Here is a 25,352-nt window from a genome sequence, read left to right as displayed (position 1 = left end):
CGGTTTTCATATTTTTGAACAGAAAATTCACAGCAATTTGTGTCAAGCATTTTGACAAGCTGACTTGAACCGAAGTCAACTTAGTTGTACCGAAGAAAGAAAAGCCTCGACACCGATTAATGATATGTAGGATCTCCTTAATCCTTACAGCGGTAATCCCGAGATATCTCGATTTCTTAATATTCACTCAAAACCGCAACCGTCTTGTCAATCAATTGCCAGTGGGCGGAGTCGGATTTTGCTCGAAGTCTGATAACAGAAGGGGGGAGAGAGAGAAACCATGTTTTTCTTTTCCCCTTAGTGGTAGTATAGTATTGTTCCGAATCCGAATAATGTCTCTCCCAAGCACTCGAGATGGCAAAGCACGAAGCAATTTCACGGACAACACAAATTTATTTTACAGAACAGCTATTACACGTATTCACAAGCAACGGTTTCGACGAAAGACGCTAATGAGATAGAGAGAGAGAGAGAGAATGACCCTATAGATAAGAGAAGATCTCACCTTTAGGATAAAATTCTACAAAATACTCATAGTTCTCTTTTGGTGGCGCGACTTTATAGCCACGGGGAAAGTTTCGAAGGAATTGTACCATTTTCTCGGAAAATCAAATCCTTTCCTTTGGCGACACGATATCGCCAACTTAGCGTATCAGACTTGCCAAGTTTGTCGTCGATTTGGCGAGATTTACATTAATGGTTATTTACATACGTAAAATGACGTAATACATGATAAGTAATGAGTATTTACTTAATTTTCGTAACAGTATTATTGTGTACAGCATGAATAACAGAAAACGGCGTTTCTCCCCCCCCCCCACTTCTTCTTTGTTTATTATTATTATTTTGTGTTTTTTTGGTGGGGGGAGTACTTATCAGATCCAATAAAAAAAATATTATTCTCGAAAATAAGTGACAATTTTTGGAAGGTTTGGTGATTTTCAATGCGGATCAGGGAAATTTCAAAAGCCATTGAAAAGGTAAAGACGAGATTATGAATCAGTGTCGACGGACATCTTTTTGATCCAACGTCATCTTCCACAGAGTGACAACGGACTACTTAAAAATATAAGTTGCTAAAAATATAAGGGCTCTTAACCTTTTTCAGACGCAATCCAAAATAAACAACAAGATCAGCTTCACGACCCGTGCAACTGTTCGTTTTTGGCGAAAATCGCGAGTGACGCAATACGTGCATCTATAACAGGACAAAGTATTTGAACGGGGATCCGGACATTTCACCTTGGTACATTTGGCCCCTGGTACGTTTCGCCCCCGAAACTTTTTCACCCGATATTTCACCTGCCCGGAACGTATGAGTGACTAACTATGCGAGTGACCACATAAGTGGATAAGAGACCATATGAGTGACCACATAAGTGGATAAGAGACCATATGAGTGACCACATAAGTGGATAAGAGACCATATGAGTGACCAATTGAGTATGAAATTGACTGTAGGACAATACAAATTGACTGTAGGTGTGAAATCGACTGTAGTGACCGAATGACTGACCACGTGAGTGACCGTATCTGCGAGTGTGCAATTGATTGTATGAGTGAGTGACCACGTGTGTGACGGTATCTGTGAGTGCAATTGACTGTATGAGTGTGTGACCGTATGTCCAAGTGAATGGTGACCATATGAATGTCCAAGTGAGCGATTGACAGTATGACTGGCCAAGTGATTGACTGCATGAGTGACCGAGTTGGATGGCGCTTACGTCATCAACCACCCTATATGAAGATATGAAATATTCCTAATGGCATCTTATTCGGTGCGTCAAAAACGGAGAAAAAAAAACCTTTCGATAGTTATTGGGCACCTGAACTAACATTCTCCCTATTGGTAAGTCCCCTACAGAGCTACTTTAATGATCTTTAGAGATCATCAATGGATCATGTTTCACGGATCCTTCAAGTGTTCTGGAAATGTGTCCAGCCCGCTTAAGTGCTCTGGAACTGTGCAATGCATCACTCAAGTGATTTGTAATTATGCCACGGATCACTTAAGTAATCTGGGAATGTTCCGCGGGTAACTTGAGTGATGTGGAACCACACTGGGGGGGGGGGCGCTTAAGTGCTCTGAAACTGTGCCACATGTCACTCAAGGGATCTCTAAATGTGCCACGAGCCTACTTCAGCGATCTGAAAACGTGCCACGGGCCTACTTCAGCGATCTGAAAACGTGCCACGGACCACTTGAATACTCTAGAATTGTGCCACGGGTCACTTAAGCGATCTGTGAATGTGCCGCTTAGTTCATTTTCCATAAAATTGGGTTTGAGGGAAGCCCCACATCAGATAACCTTCAGGGCCACACATGGTCCGCGGGTCAAGGGTCTACTATATATGGCTTAAAGTGTGGATCACAATGAATTTCTTAAAGAGAAATTTTGAGTTCTTACCCTTCAAATAGCATTGATATTAACAGAAATTGATAGTAATAACATATATAAAGGCATTTTCCTTCGAAATTTTAATTTTTTTTAAATGCTTTTTACAGTAAAAAATATTTTTTTCCGTCTGGGGTGGGGGGGGGGTGAACCCCCAATGCCTCCCCCTCCCGCGTACGTTTCTGATCCCACCAATATGCGTTCGGAGGTGGGAGGCAGCGCTGACGAAATTTTGCTGACAAGGGGGGGGGGGGTCAAAAATGGCTAAAATTTTTCTGAAGCCGGGTTTTCCTAGGAATAGGTGTTTTGCGCCGCGTGAACCGAACAGTATAAGTTCACGTCGGCAGCAACGTGTTACATAATCAAGCTACGCGTTTGTGTTTTCTTAGCGGGGAGCATCAGATCAGCTATATTATAGTATATGGCGTTTGCATCAGCTACTCTGTCGTTTGCATGCTCCGGTTTGAAAGGAAGGGAACGAAAACACACAAGAGTGAAGAGAATATCGACAAAACCGCGCGGCGCACGACGCATTTGGCTCATCCAGAAGCAGTCGGCCCGACATAAAGCGCTGCCGTGAGGCGTATTGCGCTCTGTAGGAAAACAGTGAGTGGACGGCGTGTCGCGCTGGGCGAATCTCGTTGCGCGCGGCACAGGAAACCTGCTCCTAGGAAAAACCCCCCGGCTTAACGTAATACTTGCTGTAAGAGGATTTGTACGACCCATCTAGGACGCGCACCCCCCCCCCCCCCCGCTAATCAAGTTTGGTCGGTATCCATAGTTATAGAACCCCCCTAGACGTTAATGAATGTGAACGACCCATATCACATATCAGAAGCTCCTGCGAATCAGGCTAGGCTTGTGACCTATAGGTTAAAAGCCCCCGACATAAGGTGATAGAGGAAAGAGTTTTTCCCGAAGCAAATATTTGCTCCCAGAGAAGAGAAAAACACACACACACACCTACATAACCATGTACCGCGGTCATATTTCAGTGAAATGGCCGCACACGCCGAGATGAATTCTTCTTTTTATGGCCAAATTACTTCTTGAACTACGTCTTATGTATGAGTAGGAACAAGGAAGGGCTTTTCCTTAATTGAGCCCCAGGATCACGGAAATCGGACATTCGAGTCACGGAAAGTCGTCGTTTGAATGCCCTTTTACATATTCGTGCGCGGAAGGAGGAAAAGAGTCGCTCTTTTATTTTGCGTTTGAGATAAAGGTCGATGGCCTGTGATGTGTGTGTTTGAACAGCAACTGCATCCCATTTCGTATTCTCTCGCGAGAAAAATGATCAGAAATCATTTCTAGAACTCGGAGTGGTGGTCACTTGGTCCTCCGATTAGCCTTTTGATGAAATAAGGACCTATTTTACTCGGGAAGTAGGTGATCTTTTGGTGTCTGGGTCTTGCAAAGGCCTCCCTGGTTAGGCCAACGGCGTTTTCCCGAGAAAAATACGGGGAATTAGAACCTTAACGCTAGAACTACCGCTTTTCAAACTTTGATCTCCATTTGCGACTTTATTTTTCAAATTTTTGGAGCAGAAACAAAAATTTTAAGTCATTGTGTGCATTAATTTCTTTTACAATAACTTCTACCTAGAACTACCGAACGGTCATTTCGACCGCAGTTGAAAATTTCGTTTCTTAACCAGATTTTAAATATACAAGGTGTTTCAAAAAGAATCATCCGATTTTAAAAAAATCATAACTATCCAGCTTTTAATCCGTTTTGATCGAATAACGGATAGGTAGAAAGTGTGAAATCACGAGTTTCACGCAGTTGCCGACAGGTAGCGCTAACGCTCTTCCTTCGGCGGCCACTTCAGTGTTTGTGAAGATGGCGACTGCAAAACAGAAATCGTTTTGTGTTCTAAGCTTAGCGAAGTGCGAGTCCGTAACGAGGTCGACAATAACCTTTGTGTTGAACTTCCTACCGCTCAGAGCATTAGGCGATGGTATAAACAATTCAGAGACACGGGTTGTCTGTCTAATGGGAAATCCCTGGCCGTCCCCTCATTTCAGACGAAAATGTGAAGCGCATCCTACAGAGTTTCGCACGTAGTCCACAAAAATCCGCTCGCAGTGGATGTAAACATGTTCGGAAAAGTTTAAGGCGAATTTGACTACCGTATATAGACATATGCCGTGCATCCCAAGGTGGACATATTGAGCACCTGTGATTCTGGTTTGTAAAAAAACTTCGATTAGCCATGTAATATAAAATCAGTCTTAAGTATTTATATGTGTTCAATATTTTTCATAATATACGCATTTCATATAGATAACAGCCAAAAATATTGTGAGCGGTGTTATTTTATAAGTCATTAAAACAACGTCCATTCTTCATTTAAAACATTCATGTCAACGTCATTGGAAATAAGGGGAAAAAACGGGACATTTTTTATGAAATGGTTGAGACGACCAAAATTACGGGAACGTCCCAGAAAATACACGCAGGCCAACGTACGTATGCAAGTTTCTAGCCCGCGAACGGCAGAATTACCGCATATCTGGTCCGCGAAAATATGAGAAGTCTGAAAATTGCCCCGAAAAAGTTAACAATTATTACTGAGCCATTGAGGAGGATGCAGAGAGTTATAAGAAGCAAAGTAGTAATGCTGTTAAAAAAAACGAGTACGTTCAATGTATAGAGACTGACGGTGAAGTTCGTTATTCTGCATCTAGCATGTACTTGCAGTGAAACCTACTACACGGACTTGAAGCTTGACCCGGAGCTTTTCGAAACCCCAGACTGTCCTCTTTCCGTCACCTTTGAGCGAAGTGTGACGTCAGTGTTATCACTATAGCCAATCATTGTTCCCCATTCTGTTTTATTTAAAGATCCTCCAAGTGATGGGACATCACATGGTGGCAGTCCCTTTGCTTTTTTTAAAATAGAGCCCTCTATTTTTTATAGACACCTTAAGTGAAGCTAAGGCACTTATTAAGGGGGAGCGGATAATTATAAATAGACATGAGAGTGTGTGCTGAGATGATGATGATGATGGCACAAGGCGTCAGGTGCTTCAAGATGCTGAGAGTCATCCGTTCCGAACGACTACTACTACTACCCCTCAATCGTACATTCACGTCGTACACTTCCCATCTGCAGAATTTCTAACGCATCGGTACACGCCGGAATATGCGTTCTGGGGGGTATTTGTGGCCCTAACGTTATTCATGCTGTCATAATTGTGCTTGTTTCATATTCTCACTGGTGCTGCCATCTGTATTGCATGTTTCGAAATAAAGATGGTAGATGCTGGAATTTGCATGCTGTGTCGGCATCGTGCTGTAGGTCTGCCTACTCTCTGCGGAAAGACTTCTTGAAATGGGAGACCGGCTCGCGCTCGCACACCGTCTCGAATGACTGCGTTGTCTGAATGAGTCCATTATCTGTGAGATCAGAGTGCGAAAGAGTCTCAGAATATGGGTTTGAGCATCGGAACCTACACTTTGGTAACGTACGCAGGGATGGAATCAGTGACAGCGAGGCAGAGACTACTGCTACTACTACTCAACCGTACATGCACCTAGTACGCATTCCTCTGCGGAATTTCTAATGAATCGGTACATTCCGAAATATGTGCTCTGAGTGTGTGTGTGGGGTCTCTAATGTATTTATGTTGTCAGAGTAGTGCTCGTTTCGTGTTCTTGCTCGTGCTGCCGTCTGTCTTTTTCGAATCGCAGTCAACTGAATACAACGCGGAGATTAATTTAGGAAGGAGAATTCAACTGCTCTTTGCGGGAATAAATCAAGGTCTGGTACTGGCTTTATACATGAAATGTAATGTGATTTAAAATGTATGAGATCAGTTAATTGTATGTAATTGTAATTGTAATTGTAATCAGTATGAGATCATGTAGGAATTGACAATTTGGAAGTGCCATTGTATGTATTTGTTTGATGTCTATTCGTGCAGGGTCTTCCGGCGGATGGACGACGACGGCAGCGGTTTCCTGTCGATGGATGAATTCAAGAAAGGACTCGCCGACTGCGGCTTCGGCAACAACCTCGACGAACCAGAGGTCGAGGACATGTTCAAAAAGTTCGACGTCGATGAGTCCGGTTCCATAAGCTTCGACGAATTCCTGAACGCTGTCAGGGTACGTTGACACGTGGAATAGTTGCTTGGAGAATTGTTAACGGAATTATTGATTTGATTAGAGTAGGCCTGTATACAGGATGGTAGTAAGGAAGGTCCCCTAGACCACATTTTACTAGTGAACAGCTGATCCTAGAGGCATACCCTTCCCCCACCCCCTCAGTTGGAAAAAGTATCCAAACAGATATGGCATTCATATTGCAAGGCGTTGTACAGCGCCTTATAATATATTAGTTTTTTTTTGCATTAAAATACAAAAACTAACTTTTTATACTGACACACTGTTCTCAAAAACCCAGTTACAAAATTGCTGTCCTGTATCCTCTGGGGCCAACAAAAATTCCACGTTTCCAAGTGCAATATTCGCTGAGATATTCAAATTCAAAAATCGAAGGAAAGTTTGGAAAGAACAGCAAAAACTGACGGGCACAACGTTTCTTTCCCTTATTTATTCTTTCTTTTCCAATTTTTCTCTAATTTTTGAATTCAAATATGTCAGTGAACATTGCACTTGGATGCGTTGGATTTTTTGTTGGCCTCAGAAGAGACAGGACAAAAACTTTGTAATTGAATTTTTGAGGACAGGGTGTCCGTATAAAAAGTCAGTTTTTGTATTTTAATAACTATACAGCACCTTGCAATATGAATGACGTATCTACACGTTATTTGGATACTGTTTCTAATTGGAAGTATGGCTCTAGGATCAATGATTTCCCTGTAAAATATGGCTTAGAGACTTTCCTATAAGTTTCATACTTGAGAAAGCAGTTACGTATTTGTGACCAGGCTATTTTATAAGATTATCTCGCGGCACCCCTGTCAGATCTCGGGACACTTCGGTAGCAATCTATAAAGTGCGATGACACTATTTTCAAGTATCACTGTCGTATTATTAGTTTCAATGTGATTTTGTTCCCAACATATCTCGCGGCTTATCCCATTCTTCGGGAATCAATGCGTGCAAAGCATTTTCAAAATTTTATTGTCGCGGCACCCTTGGGAATGAGACGCGAATTTTGCATATCTCGCGGAACCCCTGCTTACGAGGCTGATAACTAATCTCGCGCCACCCTAGAGCAAGCTACACACAATTTGGAATTCACTGTTTTTATGCTTCATCATGAAACACGTGGGAGTCCTTGGGAACTTTTTGCAGCCGTCTGTGTGAACCGTCTCTGGGGCCAACTCTTAGCGACTTGAGATTATCCTTAGGTTGAGTCTCTGTTTCAGATACAAACCAGAAAAGATATTTAATGAACCTATGAAACGTTACGGAAGTCGTCGACAGAAACGACATAGCTCTAAAGATACTGTGGCACTCACTAGATTCTCTAATTACCAAAAATATTCATTTATACATTTATGCAAAATAATTGAATGAAAATTGAAAAGAGAAGGCAGGCTGCCGCCCAAGGCCGGAGTTCATAATAAAGTTCTTACCTTTCGGGCTGTTATGCTATGTTTCAGGCTTCTTTGAACCGGACGTTTCGTCCACTACTGCGGTGTGGACATCTTCAGTGCAGTTTTCGACAAGCGAGGGGACGAAACGACCTCCTTGGATGACCGTTGTCCACTGCTTAACCATACGTGCACCTCGTTCATATTCCGCTGCGGAACTTCTAACGGATTGGAACACGTTGGAAAGTGCGTGTGCGTGTAGTGAACCTGGAGTGAAGTTCGGAAGGATCAACCTCGTCGTTGTGACTTCGAGCACGTGACGTGTCGATGTTGATTGGACGTGGCGGTTTCTGTTTGGGTGGGTGGGGATCCGAGTCTTCAAATTTTAATGAAGGGTTCGGAATCCGGATGAGTTGATTTTTTTAAACGTCCTGATCTTGGTATATCGAATTGTCGGGTTCAGCGCTTATCTCGCTCGATTGCAGCCCTTCTTCCTTCCCGTTCAAATTATCTTTGTGCTTAACGATCTCAATAGCTTCACGGTTTAGTCGGGAGTAGAAATGTGTTTCCGAAGTGAGGATATCGGTGTCTTGCAAGTCCATGTCATGACCCTTGAGGAAGGCATGTTCAGCGACATCAGATTTTTCTGTGTGCCTCTCAGGCTACAATGGCGTTGACGCTCGGTAAGGCGATCTCTCAAACACCTAATCTGAAGCCGCCACATCTCATAAACATCGACACGTCACTTGCTCGACGTCCTAACGACAAGGCTGATCCTTCCACGTGTCCAGAAAAAGCATCTGTAGATACTGGTCATCCAAGGAGATCGTTTCATCATCCTCGCTTGTCGAAAAGCTGCACTGAAGGTGTCTACCGCAGTAGTGGGCGAAACGTCTGCTTCAAAGAAGCCTGGAGAACAGCATAACAGCCCAAAAAGGTATGAACTTTATCATGAATGAAAATGAATTTAATTTTTTTTTTAAAACAAAGCGTTGCGCAAACGCAACGTCACAGTCAACATGGATTTAAATTTTATCACACTTCTTTCGGATTTGAATCTGATGCAGATTTTCCATCTCTGTCCTGTCGTTAGGCATCAGACATCAGCGTTCCAAAAGACACCTAGAAATCCATCGATTAGCCTGGTGTGACTGCTCAGCACCTCCTAGAGATAGAAGGCCTCTGCACTGTTTGCCATAAACGTCATTCAGACTACCTAGCAAGTTTGCAACATTTTGAAACACAGCATCCTGTTTAGTTTCTTCTTCTTATTTTGTCGTAGAATCTTCCTGATTGGATCACAAATACCGCATAGTGATTGGATGTGGGGCATAGAAATCGCGAATTCTGAGCCAATCATTTCTTTTGCTCACAACGATGATACTGGCACGAGCAGAGAATTTTTTCCCTGAATATTCTGTGGGGGGGAATGGACTACTTGCTGACGTCACGAGCAGCGTATGGAGGCCTTCTATCTCTAGGAGGTGCTGGACTGCTTCCATGCGTACAGGACCAACACCTCCTAGAGATAGGCCTCCGCAGTCTGCTTGTGACGTCAGTAAGTAGTCCATTTTCCCTCAGAATATTCACGGAAAAAAATAAATCATCGGGGCTCAGAATTGGCGATTTCTATACCCCACATCCAATCACCATGCGGTATTTGTGAGCCAATCAGGAAGATTCTACGCTCAAATAAGAAGAAACGAAATAGGATGCTTTGTTTCAAAATGTGGCAAACTTGCTAGGTAGTCTGAATGACGTTTATGGCAAACAGTGAAGAGGCCTTCTATCTCTAGGAGGAAGGCCGGTGCTGACGGGACTCATAGCTATTCTAACTTTTTTCCCTAGATATATTCTCGTATAAATATATAATCGATTTGGTGTATTCATTTTGGAGAATATGTTATGGAGCAGCGTTTCCCAAGCTTTTTTGCTCTTGTGGAACCCCCTTGAAATAATACCCGTGTTTTATACGGAACACGGATGTTGTTTGGACACAGCCTTCTTTACATTCAGAGAAGGGCGGTTTCTAAAACGTTGCCAGAAATATTTGTTTCGCTGCAATTCGTTTCTATTCCACGTAAAACTCTGTGGTAATGTTTTCTAGAACCGTAAGGTTTCGCGGAACCCCCGGTCGGAAAACGCTGATCAAGAGCGTAAAGCTGGTCGTTCATTGGGAAGCCATCACGAGCGAAATTAAAAGTTGCGTGTATGCGCGTGACCATTATAGTAATCTTGCTCATACACGTGACTTGTTCCACGGCTTGTTTTCGCTCGTAGTAGCTTCCAGTGGACGTCCATCCTAAATTTGTGACAGCAGCTGATCCCGTGATTAGTCCATAAATATCCAAGGATAAAACTGTCCATTCGGAATAGTTACTGATAAAAATGGGGGCGTATCACGGAATCAAAACAATCTGCAAACATACCTAGTAGCATATTTGAGGGGGGCGGGGATTAGGCTATAACCCGGGGGGGGGCAAGTTCGGAGGGGCAGAAAATTTTACGAATGGGTTGTAAAGAAAACCAGCAAAATGAGAGAAGTGCAATAAAATCTGTAAGTATTCTTGGGCTCATAGATGGGTATGAAACCATAAGCTAAGAGGTAACCACAACCCAGATAATCTTTGCCTATAGAGCGAGGGACTAAATCAGTGACCAAGCGAGTGACCTAGAGAGTTTGCAAGCACGGGAGCAACCAAAGAATGACTTAGAAAGCGAGGGACCAGGTCAGTGAGTAATTAAAATAATTACCCAGAACGTGTGCGAATGACCTAGAATATGTGCGAGGAGGTGAATGACAAGCAACGAGCGAGAATGTGAATGACAAACAACGAGCAAGAATGTGAATGACCAAAAGAGTGACCTAGGCAGTGTATGTGAGCATGGGACGGACCAAAAGACTGACCTAGAAAGCAAGGTCAGTAAGCGTCTGAAAGAGTGAAAGCCAGGCCTAGAACGTTTGAATGACCAAAAGAGTTACCTAGAGCGTGAGCAAGGATATGAGTAATGAAAAAAGTGTGAATGGCGAAAAGAGCGACTTAAAGGGTGTGTAGACATGGAAGTGATAAGAGTACGCAAGCATGTGGAATCAATGAGTACGCAAGAATGTGTGATCAAAGAGTACGCAAGCATGTAAGTGACCAAAAGAGTGACTTGCAGACACAGGAGAATTTACGGGGGAGGGGGGGGGATAAGCGGGATACAGCAGAACACACAGGTGCGGATCGGAGGAATTAGTGTCAAAAAAAATCTAGACAATAATGTATGCAGGGCGGTGATATTCATGTAGGCCACAGGTGGTAAAACCATAAATCCGCCTCTGGACATGCCTGGAGGTGTTTTTCTGACTAAGGACTGCGATTATAACTTTCCTTGGGGAAGATAGGTGACACTTTCACAAGAACGGGTGTCAGGAACAGAAATGTCAACCAAATCGACACTACCTATCTTACCAGATGCACACTTTCGAGTAATAATTTGACTTTTAACTATTCGTTCGGGAACGTGATTTTTTGTTTCTTCCGCAGCCACGAATGTCACCGAGCAGAGTGAGGATAGTCCAGAAAGCGTTCGACAAGCTGGACAAAACCGGTGACGGTGTCGTCACTTACCACGACCTGAAGGACGTCTACAACGTCACCTACCACCCACTGTACCAGAACGGGCAGTGCACGGAAAAGGAGCTCTTCCTGCGATTCTTGAGAAACTTCGAAGTTTGTGGGAATCCTGACGGAATCGTGAGTCCTCTTTTCACTTTCTATGACTCCATGTGTCGATAATTAAAGTCGATGTGTTCCGAGCTGTCTGAAGCCTAAAATTATGGAACTTCAAGAGGGAGGGGGGGGGGGGATTTTCGAAGCTCCTTCAAAGATCGGAAATCTCAGGAAAGCTTTGGTGTGGAATCACCTTGTTTGTAATACAGTTTCACCAGCCAAACATCTTCTTGTATGTTCAATGTCAAAAACACTCTTGTGGGGGATACATAGGAACCTATCTATTTTTCTCTGTTTCTTTCTCATCCTTTCATAACTTCCTGATGAATAGTTGCGGCTACGCACAGCTCAGAACAAGGGAACTTCAATCATAGGCACCCTGGACGAAATTTTGTATTATATTGTATATATACAGGGTGTCTCAGAATGTCACCACCAAAATGAGAGGAGCAGTGCACGTCAAGACAAACAATTTTTTGCAATGGAACCTAGAGTCGCAAACCACTCTTTATGTTCAGCGTATGTTATCATTGAACCAGTAGCGCCAAAAAAAAAAAGGGGAGGAAGAATCTTTAAAGTGACCCTGGGTCCGAGAGAGGAGAAAGAATATTTTTCCTACAAACAATTCACATAGTACCGTTAGAGGAAGAAATTTCCCTGTCGCAACTCATGATGTGAGAAAGGTTGTCATGTTTCGGTGTCCGTGTCGCTTTGGATTGCGATATTTTGGCGTTAGACGAAGAAATTTGCAGCTCCTCTTGATGCGTGTGAGTAAATTTGCCATGTTTGGCGTTAGAAGAAAAAAAAAAATTCCCCCGTCCCCTCCTCATGATGTGAGCAGGGTTGCCATCCATATTTTTGGCGTCGGAAGAAGAAATTTCCCCGCCACACTTCATGGTGCAGGGTTGCGATATTTTGGCGTTAGAAGAAGAAATTTCTCGCTCCTCACGATGTAAGTGTATGCAAGGTTGCCATACATTTTGACGTTAGAAGAAGAAATTTCCTTATCGCCGCTCATGATGTAAGCAGGGTTGTCATATTTTGGAGACTTCTGAAGTGGGGTAATGCACACAGTATATCCTCAATAAGTGGGTTGCGACTTTGAGTTCTATTGGAAAAAACTGTTTGTCTCGATCATCCCCCCCCCCCCCATCTTTTTGGGCGGTAGAGTTCTGAATCACCCTTTTCTTTCTTCTACCCTTAGGTTACCAGAGACGAGTTTTTAGACTATTACCACGGAGTAAGCGCCAGCATAGACGAGGATGCCTATTTCGACCTGATGGTGCGGCTGGCCTGGAAGCTATGATCAGGTGGAACTCGATACCCAGAACTGTTGGAACATGTTTTACGTGAAAATATTACCCAATAATTATTGTACTTCCTTGTAATGTACATAATATGAAACATATATATTTGACATGAATCAAAATTTTTAAATTTATGAATTATTACGGATTAATATTATATTACATCAGACCCGATGAGCTGAGCGTGTGCATGTGCATCGTTGACGGCTCACATTCACATACATTTTGTAGATTCATTTCCAAATACTTTACGTTAACTATTGTTATTATTAGAGAAATTATTTAATATCTGGTACGTGACTTTTTTTTCGGTGGGGGTTTCTGGTTATGGTTCGTTTCACATGTAAAAGCTACGGTAGGCCACTTGAAGTTGGTTTTCTGTGATTCCCAACTTCGAGGCGCGAATGCCAGGAAGTTTGTGTAGGACACAACATAAATCTATACTCAGTGATACTTTGAAACACGAACTAACCTCAAATTCATAAGCACAAAGCACGAACTACTCATCAGTAAAGCAAAACAAAAATATCGCTTTCTGCGCATGCGTATAATGCTGGACTCTGATCGTTTTCCCATCTGCGGGCTGTGACTAAAATCATTCACCTTCCCCCCCCCATGCCGTATCTTTCTTCCTTTATTGCAGCGGCCTGAAAGCATTTTTGCCTCTGGTGTTTTAAGTGGTCGAAAGGGACGGTACTGAGCTATATACAGAACCGCAAAAAACATTAATTTCGATTTTTTTTTTGGATTGAAACCGTTCTCCCCCAGATCCTTCAATTTGAAACATAGATGGCAGCACTGGAAAAAAAATCAGACACAACACTAGATACGCACTCAGACTGTTATGATCGTGGTTAACTTTGCAGTGAAGGGTAGAGAGTGTATTCTCGCGCCGCAGAATATAGTTCCCGCATATCGGAGGTTGTTGAGAAGCATATATACAGGGTGTTCTGTTGATGGACCGCAAACTCAGAGGGTTATTAGTAGGGATCAAGAGGAACAAAAATTGCAATGGAAACATGGGGCCGCAAATCACGTTGAGAGGATGAAAATCGCGAAAAACGCATGCAGGTTTCGATGTCACGCTGGAACGACAAAAAGTACAATAATAACTACAAAAAGATTTATTTTATTAATTATTGCAAGAGTTGTTGGAAGTGTCGGCCGCTGACGTCATTGTACAGTCTAAAACGCCGTAAAAACGATTCTCGGACGCACTCGAAGATATCAAATATGCTTTTGATGTCTGCCGCAGCGAATGAGATCCTCCGGTGTGTCCACAGGCGTTGCATAAACTAGTGATTTAAGGTGACCCCATAAGAGGACCCATTTGAGGAGTGCGTACACTGCATCACTCCGTGCTAGGTGGAAGGTTCCCGTCTCCCGTAGTAGTCGATCGATCGGGGCGAAGGTAGTATGGTGCAGACAACGCCTCATCGTATGTTGCTGTTGATACATCCGCTATGCTAAGCGTCCATTGCCATCTGCTCGACCGTAAATCAGATGCATATCAGCGTATTCCTCGTTAATTCCACCAACTATGGTGGAATTGTAGGTGATTTCGGCCAGAGGCGTCAATTGGCCGTCGAGGGCCTATTATGCTCTTAAGACGGTCCTGCATCAAAGCAAGGGTGCCGTGGGTGCGAGCGCCTACTAAATTTCGTGGCACGGATTAGAGCACCTTCCCAGAATTGATAGCATTAATTCTATTATTATAATCATACCATACTCTCCTGCACAAAACTCAATCTAAGCACGAATGGGTCTAAAACACTTCTGACATCGTGGTTTCGGGAATATGGAGTACAGCAGGCTGTTTCGAATGATAAAGTTGTTCGATAGCCAATGTGAATGAGTCAACAGTCGCCGCATTCAGAGTTGGAATATTCCATGTGAGAAAGAAAGAGGGAAGGATGAGTACGTTTTATGTGTAGTTGTTTATTTGATAATTTTTCTCTCTTAAATCACTGAAGGTATTAATTAATACCTCTTAAACTGTAAACCACAGTTTCCCAAACTTTTTATTCCATCGCTCCTTCTTCAGAAATCTTTTTCTCTAATCTCCCCCCCCCCCGACTCACGTGAATCATAGGATCCTGTTATACTCGTAGCTTCTATCGGCACCTTTGACTATTCCATCGCCCTCCGGGGGCGATATTGCCCACTTTGGGAAACACTGCTGTAAACTATAAACAAAACATAGTCGAACGGAGCAGATTGACAACACGAGTGCCAGCAAGGAATGTGCGAGAGGGGAAATTGCGTCCCATCAGGGTTTTCTAGTTTCGGTTCTAAATCTCCCCCCCCCCTTGTATGATTACAGTTGTAGTTATGTCTTGCAGTACACTATGAAAAAAAATCTCCTATTCCAAAAATCGATGAGAAATTCTTCAGTTTAGTGTTCTTAGAGAATTTGGACTGTATAATGAAGTACAAAGAGTTTTAGACTTTGACCGAATGTCTAGAGCCAATAGAGCAGGCACGGATTGTATTTACCATTTACCACATTCATTCATTCATTCATTCATTCAAACCAAGCACAACTCCGGTCTATCGCCATAGGCAATTTACTACCATTTACCACAGCAATGCAAGATTCAGCCAAGGGAAAGGAGGTGATACCACGATGATGTCACTCTCCGCTACCCATATCAAGTTTTTTAACAGCTGGCTGATGCGAAGATATATTTAGGAAAGAGAGAAAATTCATCTGTCCTTTCGGGGAATCCAACCCCCGTCCCCTCACTTTCCGGGTGAACGCCCTAGGCCACTAGACTACAAAGGCAACGAATATCTCAAGCTTCCCTTGGAGCTCTTGGGCACTGAACAGGGCAGATGGATTTTCTCTCTTTCCTAAACATATCTTCGCATAGGCCAGCTGTTAGAAATCTTCGGTAAGGGAGATGATGTTGAAAAATATTCTCGACGCTTTTAGGGCGACTTAATGCGTGTCAATTTGAAGCCGATGAAAAGTAAGTCCCTGCTATAAATATAAGGTATATAATCTTTACTTCTCCTCCTCCCCCTCCCCTATTTTTCATCGCTTTTTAATGTACTTCAATTTCTCTGTTTGTTTATTTCCAATGGACAGAAATCGTTTTTGATTTCATAAACAACATTCAAATTTCTGAAAGTATCAACAATAGTTATCTTTTTTTCCTTCAATCATACTTATTACTAAAATTATTATACAATTTTTTACATGCATGTGCCTTTCTTTCAAATGATAATTGCTCGGAATGGGAGTTTATAACGGGAATTGGCCATATACCCCTTACTGAATCCGCGCATCGATACATTGGTTAAGAGGCTTCCGTTACCATGGAAAAGAGTGATGCGACTTCCTCGTTGCAAAGTTAAACACGAACGGACTATAAAGACACACTTTGTTCCAGAATCTGCCTCGAATGCTGGCTGGAAGATATCTCGGTAACGGGATAAGTCCGGTGGCAGAATGCCTAGCGTTCATTCGTTCTATAGGCCGCTTACTGAAGAATATATAATTAACTTGTTTGTAGTATTTCGGCTGATCGCAGGCAAAAAAAAATTTGCAGCCAAATTGTTGAAAAGGTTTGCCAAATCTACCAGATGTTAGGTGACGCAGGCGTACCAGCACGTGTAGTTTGTAAATTTGATCTTACTTTATTCGCCAAATGAAATATTCCATTGGGATTTGCAGGGGCGGCTCGAGCTTACCGACCGCCTGGGTGCGAAGCACCACAGCCGATCTTCCCGCAGAGAGTATCAGGCCTACAACGATATACTATTCAATCATTACACTTCATGCATAGTTAGAAAAATTGATGGCAGATGGCAGCACTACGCATAACAAACATTACCCAGAAACAAACTTCACGGAAGGTTCACTACACGCACACATTCCAACATGTACCAGTTCGTTGGAAGTTCCACAGAGGAATATGGGCGAGGCGCATGACTGGTTTAGTAGTAGCAGTAGTAGCCAAGGAACCTCGAGATAAACCTGATTTTTTTGTTTTCCAGAAGAAAGCCGCACACCATTGTTTACTGTGCAAAATGCCCGTGACCATCCGTCCCGCTTTTGCAGTAGAAAATTTTTTTTTCTGATTTTTTGGTCCAGCACTATTTTAATAATGCCAGATAACTTAATCCTCAAAACAGCACTTATTTTGGTGAGCCATCATTACTTATTTTGTAAAGATTATGTGTGTGTGTGTATGTGACAAGGCTATTTTTATTAATAAATTTATTTTGAAGGTGATACTCCCTCGTGAGAATAACTGTTATGCAAACCGCTAGCAAATATGCCAATTCCTTCAATTTTTTGGAAATTCTGAAGTAAATAATGAATTTATGGGGCACCCGGTTACAAGGGAAATTTATGATTTTGTTTTCTCCTGAAAATCGGGGCTGAAAGGGACCCCAAAAAAATATTTGTAACCCCCCCCCCCCTTTCCTGGACTCGTCCTGCAAGATAGATACGCAAATCGCAAATCACACAGATTCATTTCCCGGGGGGTAATTTAAGGCACAAAAATTCGGGAACCACTGCCATGCGACATTAGAGAATGTGTGTTGAGAAAAATTCTTACGATTTATTTATTTAAATTAAAATAATAAAAACCAATTCTATATATACAGTCGACGTCGCTTAATGTGATCACTTCTCGGAACACGGGGGTTTCCGATAACAATAACCAAACGCGACAGCTATATCCAAAATAGTCCCGTTTGCAAGTACGATGACCATATATCCCGTTTGGTCGAACGAGATGTATGGTAAACGGACACAACTCTGTTTTTCTTTCCTCCATAACTAGTTGCAAAATGTTCAATATCGTTCCATTTTTTTAATTCTAAAACGCAACTTTCTTATTCTGTTATTGCGAGGCGCTGGAATGTCTAATGTTTTTCTAGGAATTACGATATTCTTTTTTGAATTTGCAATATATGCTTCATGGATCCCTTGAGAGAGAGAGAGAGACTCTCAGAAAAGGAAATTTGAATCTCGTCAACTGAAAGAAACTGATCATAGAAACACAACAAAAGTGCCTTCTTTGTCATACATGTTATACAAATACAACGCCACAACAGGCAAAATGCCCAACGAGGTGGATGAGAAAAAGATGCCCATAAAAATATGGATGTCATATATTTCAAAAATATAGCAACCCAATTGAAAATGCAATTAACAAAAATTGTAAACAATATATACACATGATAAAATATTATACAGTGCCCATAAACAATACTTATAAGTATGGATAGCTTCTCGATTTACCCCAGCATGTTTATCGTATTTGCTTTCACTGTGGCAAAAGGCAAAAGCAGCTCCACACGTACATGGATCACAGTAAATGCTACGGGGCCGCTGTGGTGGTCGAGTGGTAATAGTGACGGACTCGCATCGCGAGGATCCGGGTCCAAACCCCTCTGTCACCGCAGTAGGGGTTTCCAACTTTGAGGCGCAAATGTGGGCCGATCTCCCCCGTTAAAAAAGTCTCGCCGCAGAGAGCAACAGGCCTACAACGGTATAATTATTCGTTCATTACACTTCAATCACTATAAGTTGAGAAAAAACTCATTGTTTAAAAAAACATTTATTGCAGATGGCAGCACTACACATGGCAAGCATTACACAGAAACAAACTTCACGAAAGGTTCACTATGCGTGCACACACATTCCAACATGTACCAATTCGTTAGAAGTTCTGCAGAGGAATGTGGATGAGGTGCATATCTGGTTTTGTAGTAGTCGATTACGATATTAATAACGGAAATGTTTGTCGACAAGGGAGGAAGGAAGAAAATATCTTCTTATATAGTCATTCAGGGACCCTAAAATTTCCCTATTCTTATAAAAGGATATCCGAGAGAAACTGCAGTGTGTCTAGCACTAGCGGTTATTATAGGTGTCCATTCCGAGAGAGCATGTGCGTTAGAGACAAATAGATGTTCGAGAGCTGCTATATTTAATTACGGTTGGCAACTGTTGAGCAGTTGGTATGTTGATGGCGTGGAATGGTAGGTGTTCGAAAGGTTCGTGGTTCGAATTCCACTCATATATAACGCTATCTCCCCCCCCCCCCCCGTTTTACCTTACATCTTCAATTTTTTGAATGATTATATTTATTTTTCACTTGCACTCAAAGCTGTTATCAAACGTCCCGACATTCCTGGAGGTGTGTGTGTGTGTGGGGGGGGGGGGGGTCACGATGCGCTTGCTGCGGGGGACGGCGTATCAGACAATCAACAAACGTTTTATTACTTTTCGCATAGTAAAATGAAAGTATTTGAGGTTTTGTGATTGTATTTAATTGGTAATAATTTTGGTAATAATTTTTCTCAAAAATGATTTTTCCTAAACGCTATCGCGAGTGTAAAACACCGAATCCGAATGTCCTCGTCAGTGGTTCCCTCCACTTCTTGAATAAGCATCGTTTTCCCTCCGTGTATTCGGAGGAAAACCCCAAGAATCTCATCCGAAGAAATTAAGTAAGGGGAAGAAAACAATAGAGGGTTTCGAACCACGAACCTTTCTCCGATGTCGTACCAACTGCTCGACAGTTGCTGGTAGCCGTTTATGATTAAATATGATGATGTTCGAAAATATGCATCTATTTGTCTCTAATGCGCATGCGCTCTCAGAATGGACACCTATAGTAATCCCGAGAACAAGACACGCACACGTCAGTTTCACCTCGGATATCCTTTTATAAGCATGGGGGGATGGTAGGGCCCGAGCTTGATAATCATAGGCTGCAGTTTGGTTAAACCTTTAGCTTCATAATGCGCCAAAAAAAAAAAACTTTCTGCGGGAAAAAATTTTATAGCATAATTCTAAAGTCCCGATAACTTCAAACGAATTTCTTCCCATGTTGTGACGTTGGTCTGTTCCGTTCTTTGCGATAAGTGATAACAATACACGAATGAAAACATTATTCGTGATTATAATAAGTGGCGTCGGCTGTATACACACAGGGTGCCCGGCATTTATCTCATCAACCGTTTGTCGTAGAGGTATGATTTTCATTTTAAAAAATGCTCAACGGGCGTTCAAAAATTACCCTGTACCAGTTTTGTGACAGTGAAAATACGGTGCGTAACAAAATATTTTTAAAAAATGTAAATTTTTATGCGGTCCCCCTGTGCTCCAACTTCCAATTAGAAAGTTGTTTCCTCGTCTCTCCTGATGCCAACAGAAAAAATTCCGCGTTTCTAAGTGCTATATTCACAGGGATATTCGAATTCTACAAACTGATGAAACTTGGGGGGAAAACAGCTCTAAGTGTGGGTAAAACGGTTTTTCTCCGCATTTAGAGCTGTTTTTTTCCCCCAAGTTTCCTTAGTTTTTCGAATTCGAATATCCCTGTGAATATAGCACTTAGAAACGCGGAATTTTTTCTGTTGGCATCAGGAGAGACGGGGAAACGACTTTCTAATTGGAAGTTGGAGCACAGGGGGGACTGTATAAAAATTTAGATTTCTTTTAAATTTTATTTTATTACGAACTGTATTTTCACTCTCAAAACTGGTCCAGGGTAATTTTTGAACGCCCGTTGAGCATTTTTTAAAATGAAAATCACACCTCTACGGCAAACGGTTGATGAGATAAAGGCCGTGCTTGCACTTACAGGACACCCTGTATATATTTATATATAAATTGAATATAACTTATACCTATAATTATCATTATATGGAATCAAATAATGCAATTCTGTTGACTCCGCATTTTTTGTTTATAGTATGAGGCTTTCTGGATCACGTGACATTTCCTCTATCTTTGAGGGACATACAAACCATAGACAAGGTAACCAATATGGCGACTTCCTGCGCGACTCATGAAATAACAAATCTAGATTTAAAAAAACGTAGAAATGAATCGGTTTTTTTTTTGTCTTTTTGATGGGGGCTAGATATTTCGAAAATTTTGTTGAAGTTCAAGTTATCGATCTGCCCGTTTTCGCCTCAATGGGTGGCCTCAATGTTTCGAAAATCCAGAATTCAAGTTTTAAAGTTATTGATGCTTCTACAGTAAAATCGGCAATTTTAACATTGATTTCTATGGGGATCATCCAGCACCTCCTAGAGATAGAAGGTCTCTGCACTGTTTGCCATAAACGTCATTCAGACTATCTAGCAAGTTTGCCACATTTTGAAACACAGCATCCTATTTTGTTTCTTCTTATTTTGGCGTAGAATCTTCCTGATTGGCTCACAAATACCGCATAGTGATTGGATGAGGGGCATAGAAATCACCAATTCTGAGTCCGATCTTCTTTTTTTTTTCTCACAGCAAGAGCAGGGAATTTTTTTCCCCTGAATATTTCTGAGGGAAAATGGACTACTTATTAACGTCACAAGCGGACTGCGGAGGCCTTATATCTCTCGGAGGTGCTGGATCATCCTGTCCCTCAAAGTGATGCTGATGATGATTATGACGTCTATTCAAAAAAAAACCCTCATTTTATCTCATGTACGTATAAGAAAAATTCTGATTGATACTGTATAAAATGCAATAAAAATATTTCTTATTTGTTTTTGTATCTTCAATCTCGTTCCCAGTTACTCAGGTTTATCAACCCTATATCTATCTATACACTATCCTAATGCTGAGTGACAAAAATAAAGTAAAAGTTACTCACTCTAGCCTCAACCACAAATCTCACACGCCGAGTCAAAAAGGACAATCGTCGCTAAACACTGCTGTTTCGTTCGACCGATCCCCCTATCCCCGAAGCAATTTGACTGCTGCGACACCACTGAAGGCGTTTGCCGGAGTTTCCCAAACTTTTTGTTCCATCGCCCCCTTTATCAGAAAATTTTTTCCCTCCCCCCCCCCTCCTCAACCCAAGTGAACCCATAGAAGTTAATATGCTAATCCTAACCTATGTTAAATCCATAGTTTCTATGACCTCCCCCCCTGGACCATTCCATCGCCCACCAGGGGGTGATATTGTCCACTTTGGGAAAAGAGTAACATTTTCTCTGTCAGCAAGTGTATATTAAGACTTTTTTTCACTAGGCAGTGTATAAATATTATTAACCTAATAAATATACTGAAATTACTCGAAATATTTATTTAAGATATTACAACCGTGTATAAGACACACGCGAACATAAAGGACCTCCCAAACGTATACATAGAACGGGAAATATCAGAGTCAAGAACTATTCAAGTCATTAGAAACAGGCAAGTCATTAGAAACAGGCAAGTCATTAGAAACACTCGAGTCGTTCGAAACAGGCAAGTCATTATTCTCGAAATTGGACTCTTCCCTGAGGATCGTGATGATCCCCTCCTGCATCTGCTGGATCAATTCGCCTTCCGTTTTGCCCAGGGTCCTTTCGTTAGTGATGGTCACGCTGCACAGGGCCATCAGCTCGTCCAGACCCGGATCTCGTTCCCCTTCCCCGTCGTCCTCGTCCACCCTGGGACCCACTTCGTCTTCGTCCGTCGTGAACTCCACCTTCAAGTCGAATTCGTCGGTGATTTTCTGCAGCTCCTCCTTCTTCCAGAACAGGTTCGGCAGTCTGACGCCGATGGATATCCTCATCGCGGTTCCCAGTTTCTGCGGGCACACCGTCAGGTACCCGAGTCTCTCGTCTCGGCAGAGACGCAGGTGGTACCCGATCTCTTTCAGGGCATCGACCATCCTCTTGTAGACCGTCTGCAGGTTGGCGCCCTTCTCCGTCGCGATTAGGGTCAGGTGGTCGTCGCCGTTGACCCAAGCGACGAAGGTCATTTTCTCGTTGTAGTATACGCCCCTGCCAGTCGGCCAATAGTGGTTGGAGTTTGCCAGTTCGAGATCGATGTCGCCTTCCTGTAACATGAGGCCCTCGTCCAAGAGCCTCTTATAAGTCATTCTACTCATGTCAGAGAGGGGCTCATAGACCCCCTTGATGTCATCGTCTAAATCGCTCAGCTTCTCTTTGATCACTCGTTCGACTTCCAGATAGGTGTCTTCGTTCATCTGAGGCCCGAACGGCATGCCTTTTAGGTTCCGGGAACAGGTGATCTTGGTGGACAAGACATTGACATTTTCCGGATCGACGTCCTTCAGAGATTCGACGTCACCGTAGTTCACTGACGGGTGCTGGTCGGTCGGTTGGAATCCGAAGTGGATCTCGGCGATGACCGGGTCGAAAATGTCCGCGAACACTCTGTAAGAATCGGCGTCGGGAGCGTGGATTCCGATGGTGTCCGGGGACATGAGCTCGATCCCCGACTTGATGACGTCGTACAGCGTGACGCCGTTCTTCGTCTGGCGGTACTTGTACAAGTCGAATATCTCGGGAGTCAAGGTCCGACCCAGGAGGGATTCTTTCCCCACGTAGTGCTGCAGTTTCTTGAAGGCGGCTTCCAGTTTATCGAGCACTTCCTGATTCGTCATCCTGGCGAACTGCTTCTGTTCGCAGATACTTTCTACGTGCCAAAACGACAACATCACGACGACATGAGAATAACAAATGGGTGAGCGGAAATTAACTTACGACTTTCTTAGGGGAGGGGTTTGATCGAGCCTTTGTAACGACTGTCGCAGTATGGAACTTTTACTTGAGTTCTCAGATTGATTTTCCAGTTGCGAAGAACGGTGCTGATCAACTCGTCTCTATCACGAGAAAAACAATAGGAAATCGTCTTATTGTGATCCGTAGGTTGAGTGACCCACACATCCCAGTTTGACCAGGAAGTTCTTGAAAAATCTTCCTCAATGTCCCGGTTGGTTTGCGATACGGCGCTTGCTGGAGGAGGGAGAAGCCTTGCTTTGCAATGCATTCGTATAAAAAAGAAAACAACAGCAAATTTTTCTAGTCAAAGCCGTCTGCACTCGTATTTGTCCTGCCGCTCATGAAACACTCGGTTTCCTTTGATTTCTGAGATTTCAGTAGCTGTCGTCTGCGTCTTTCGAAGGCAACTCCCGTCGCCGTGTAAATTATTATCTGGTGTGACGTCAGTGTCTCCGTGTAATTGTCCTGAAGTGAGTGTATTTTCTGGGTGTTTGTGCGAGCCTCTGGTCCCCCTCTTGAAGATGACCGATGTCGAACGTAAGTCGAATTATTCGAGATCCAATAATACTCTTCTCGTATTTTACTTTTGCCTTAAATATACTGATACGGTAAATCCTCTCATAGCCACGGAGGAAAGAATAACAGGAGGTGACATCAGGAACGAAAATTGAAGCCGTTGTGGCACACCTATGAGCTGACGAGTAAGCCCAAACAAACCGCTCTTTTCCCTATACTTAACATGTGTTTTGCCGGATCGAATTCTTTTAAAATATTAATAACTAAATAAATTTAAGTACCATGACCATTTAATGCGTCTTCAGGTAATCTACATGATCTAATAAAGGGGAAAAATAAAATATTATCCTTATATAAGGGGTTGTTATATTTTTAATTTATTTTTGAAAAAGGGGAAGATCACTTTTCACTCTCGACTCGTCATAAGTTTTTAGTTCAGTGCCTTCAATTTATTTTAAAAATTTGATGCATCACATTAATGTCTATGGGAATATGATTAATTAAAATAATATGAAGCTGCAATAAAATGCAATTTTCATAATTTTTTTCTTTTAACTGTTTATCTTGCGTTTTTGTTTCGTTCATCATTATCATAGATCCGGGACATTTCGAAAGTGTGCCCGTGGGTGCTCGTCTTAAGCTTTACATGAGGAATTTTTTTTTTCAGAACTGATTCAGAAATCAGTTCTGAAAAACAAAAAGAGGTGCTCGAGCACCTTCTGACAGGGCCGTAGCTAGGATTTTTGCCACCCGGGGCAAACAGCATTTTGCCGCTCCCGTGCCTCAAACATGGCCGGAGATACGGGGGGGGGGGGGGGAGGGCAAAGGTGGAGTCGACTGATCTAATGTATATATGATCTGACATCATCATCATCGTGCCCCCCCCAGCAATAATGACCTTGCCCCCCCCCCCCAGACTTCCAGTTCAATCTCCGCCTATGGCCTCAAAGTACTGGAAGTGCTCGAGCGTCCTCCGCCACTGTGTATTTATGGTTTTGCTGCCTGTAGGCTGTGCAAATTTCGCCACCCTTCTTCCGTTCCACTCTCATATTCTTGAATACGTATTACTGAAATATATGCCTCCCATCCGAACTTTCCGCTATGTAGATGTATTGAGAAAAAAATATTAAAAATAAAAAACTTTTTTCACGAGCCGCGATAAGTCATCTCTCTCTGGCCTATAGTATTTAAGAAAATAATCACTTGACTGGATTTTTTTCCTCTTCATTTTGTACCTATTACTTTGCTTTTAAAGTGGTATGTGTACGAAAATTTGACAAAAAAGTTTCGAATTGAATTTGAAATCTAAAATTGTGTCTGTGTTCGAGTTTTTGCCTGGAATGGAGAAATATTTCTACAATATTTTAATATAAACAGCTGAAAAGCGTTATATATGCTAATGTTTTGCATATATAAT

The 25,352-nt window shown here is 42.4% G+C and overlaps 1 protein-coding gene and 1 pseudogene across 1 annotated transcript in view; one reads left to right on the top strand and one right to left on the bottom strand.

Moving 5' to 3' along the window:
• LOC149070067 (calcyphosin-like protein) overlaps positions 1–19,089 on the top strand; it is a 33,971-nt gene extending 14,882 nt beyond the window's left edge. Inside the window, exons 3-5 of the mRNA XM_089249839.1 lie at positions 6,325–6,508; positions 11,436–11,645; positions 12,826–19,089. Of these exons, the coding sequence (XP_089105965.1) occupies positions 6,325–6,508; positions 11,436–11,645; positions 12,826–12,927 (496 nt within the window). The 3' untranslated portion in view covers positions 12,928–19,089. The remainder of the gene's footprint in view (positions 1–6,324; positions 6,509–11,435; positions 11,646–12,825) is intronic.
• Positions 19,090–22,071: 2,982 nt separating this feature from the next.
• On the bottom strand, positions 22,072–23,355 carry LOC149070066 (arginine kinase pseudogene; annotated as a pseudogene).
• Positions 23,356–25,352: the final 1,997 nt, after the last annotated feature.

This window comes from Pholcus phalangioides, unplaced genomic scaffold, assembly GCF_987345545.1.
Source record: "Pholcus phalangioides strain wild (caught in Gottingen) unplaced genomic scaffold, Ppha-v1.0 ptg000022l_1, whole genome shotgun sequence".
Classification (NCBI taxonomy): domain Eukaryota; kingdom Metazoa; phylum Arthropoda; class Arachnida; order Araneae; family Pholcidae; genus Pholcus; species Pholcus phalangioides.
The sequence above is the reverse complement of the archived record's forward strand: the minus strand, read 5'-3'. Positions and strand labels throughout refer to the sequence as shown.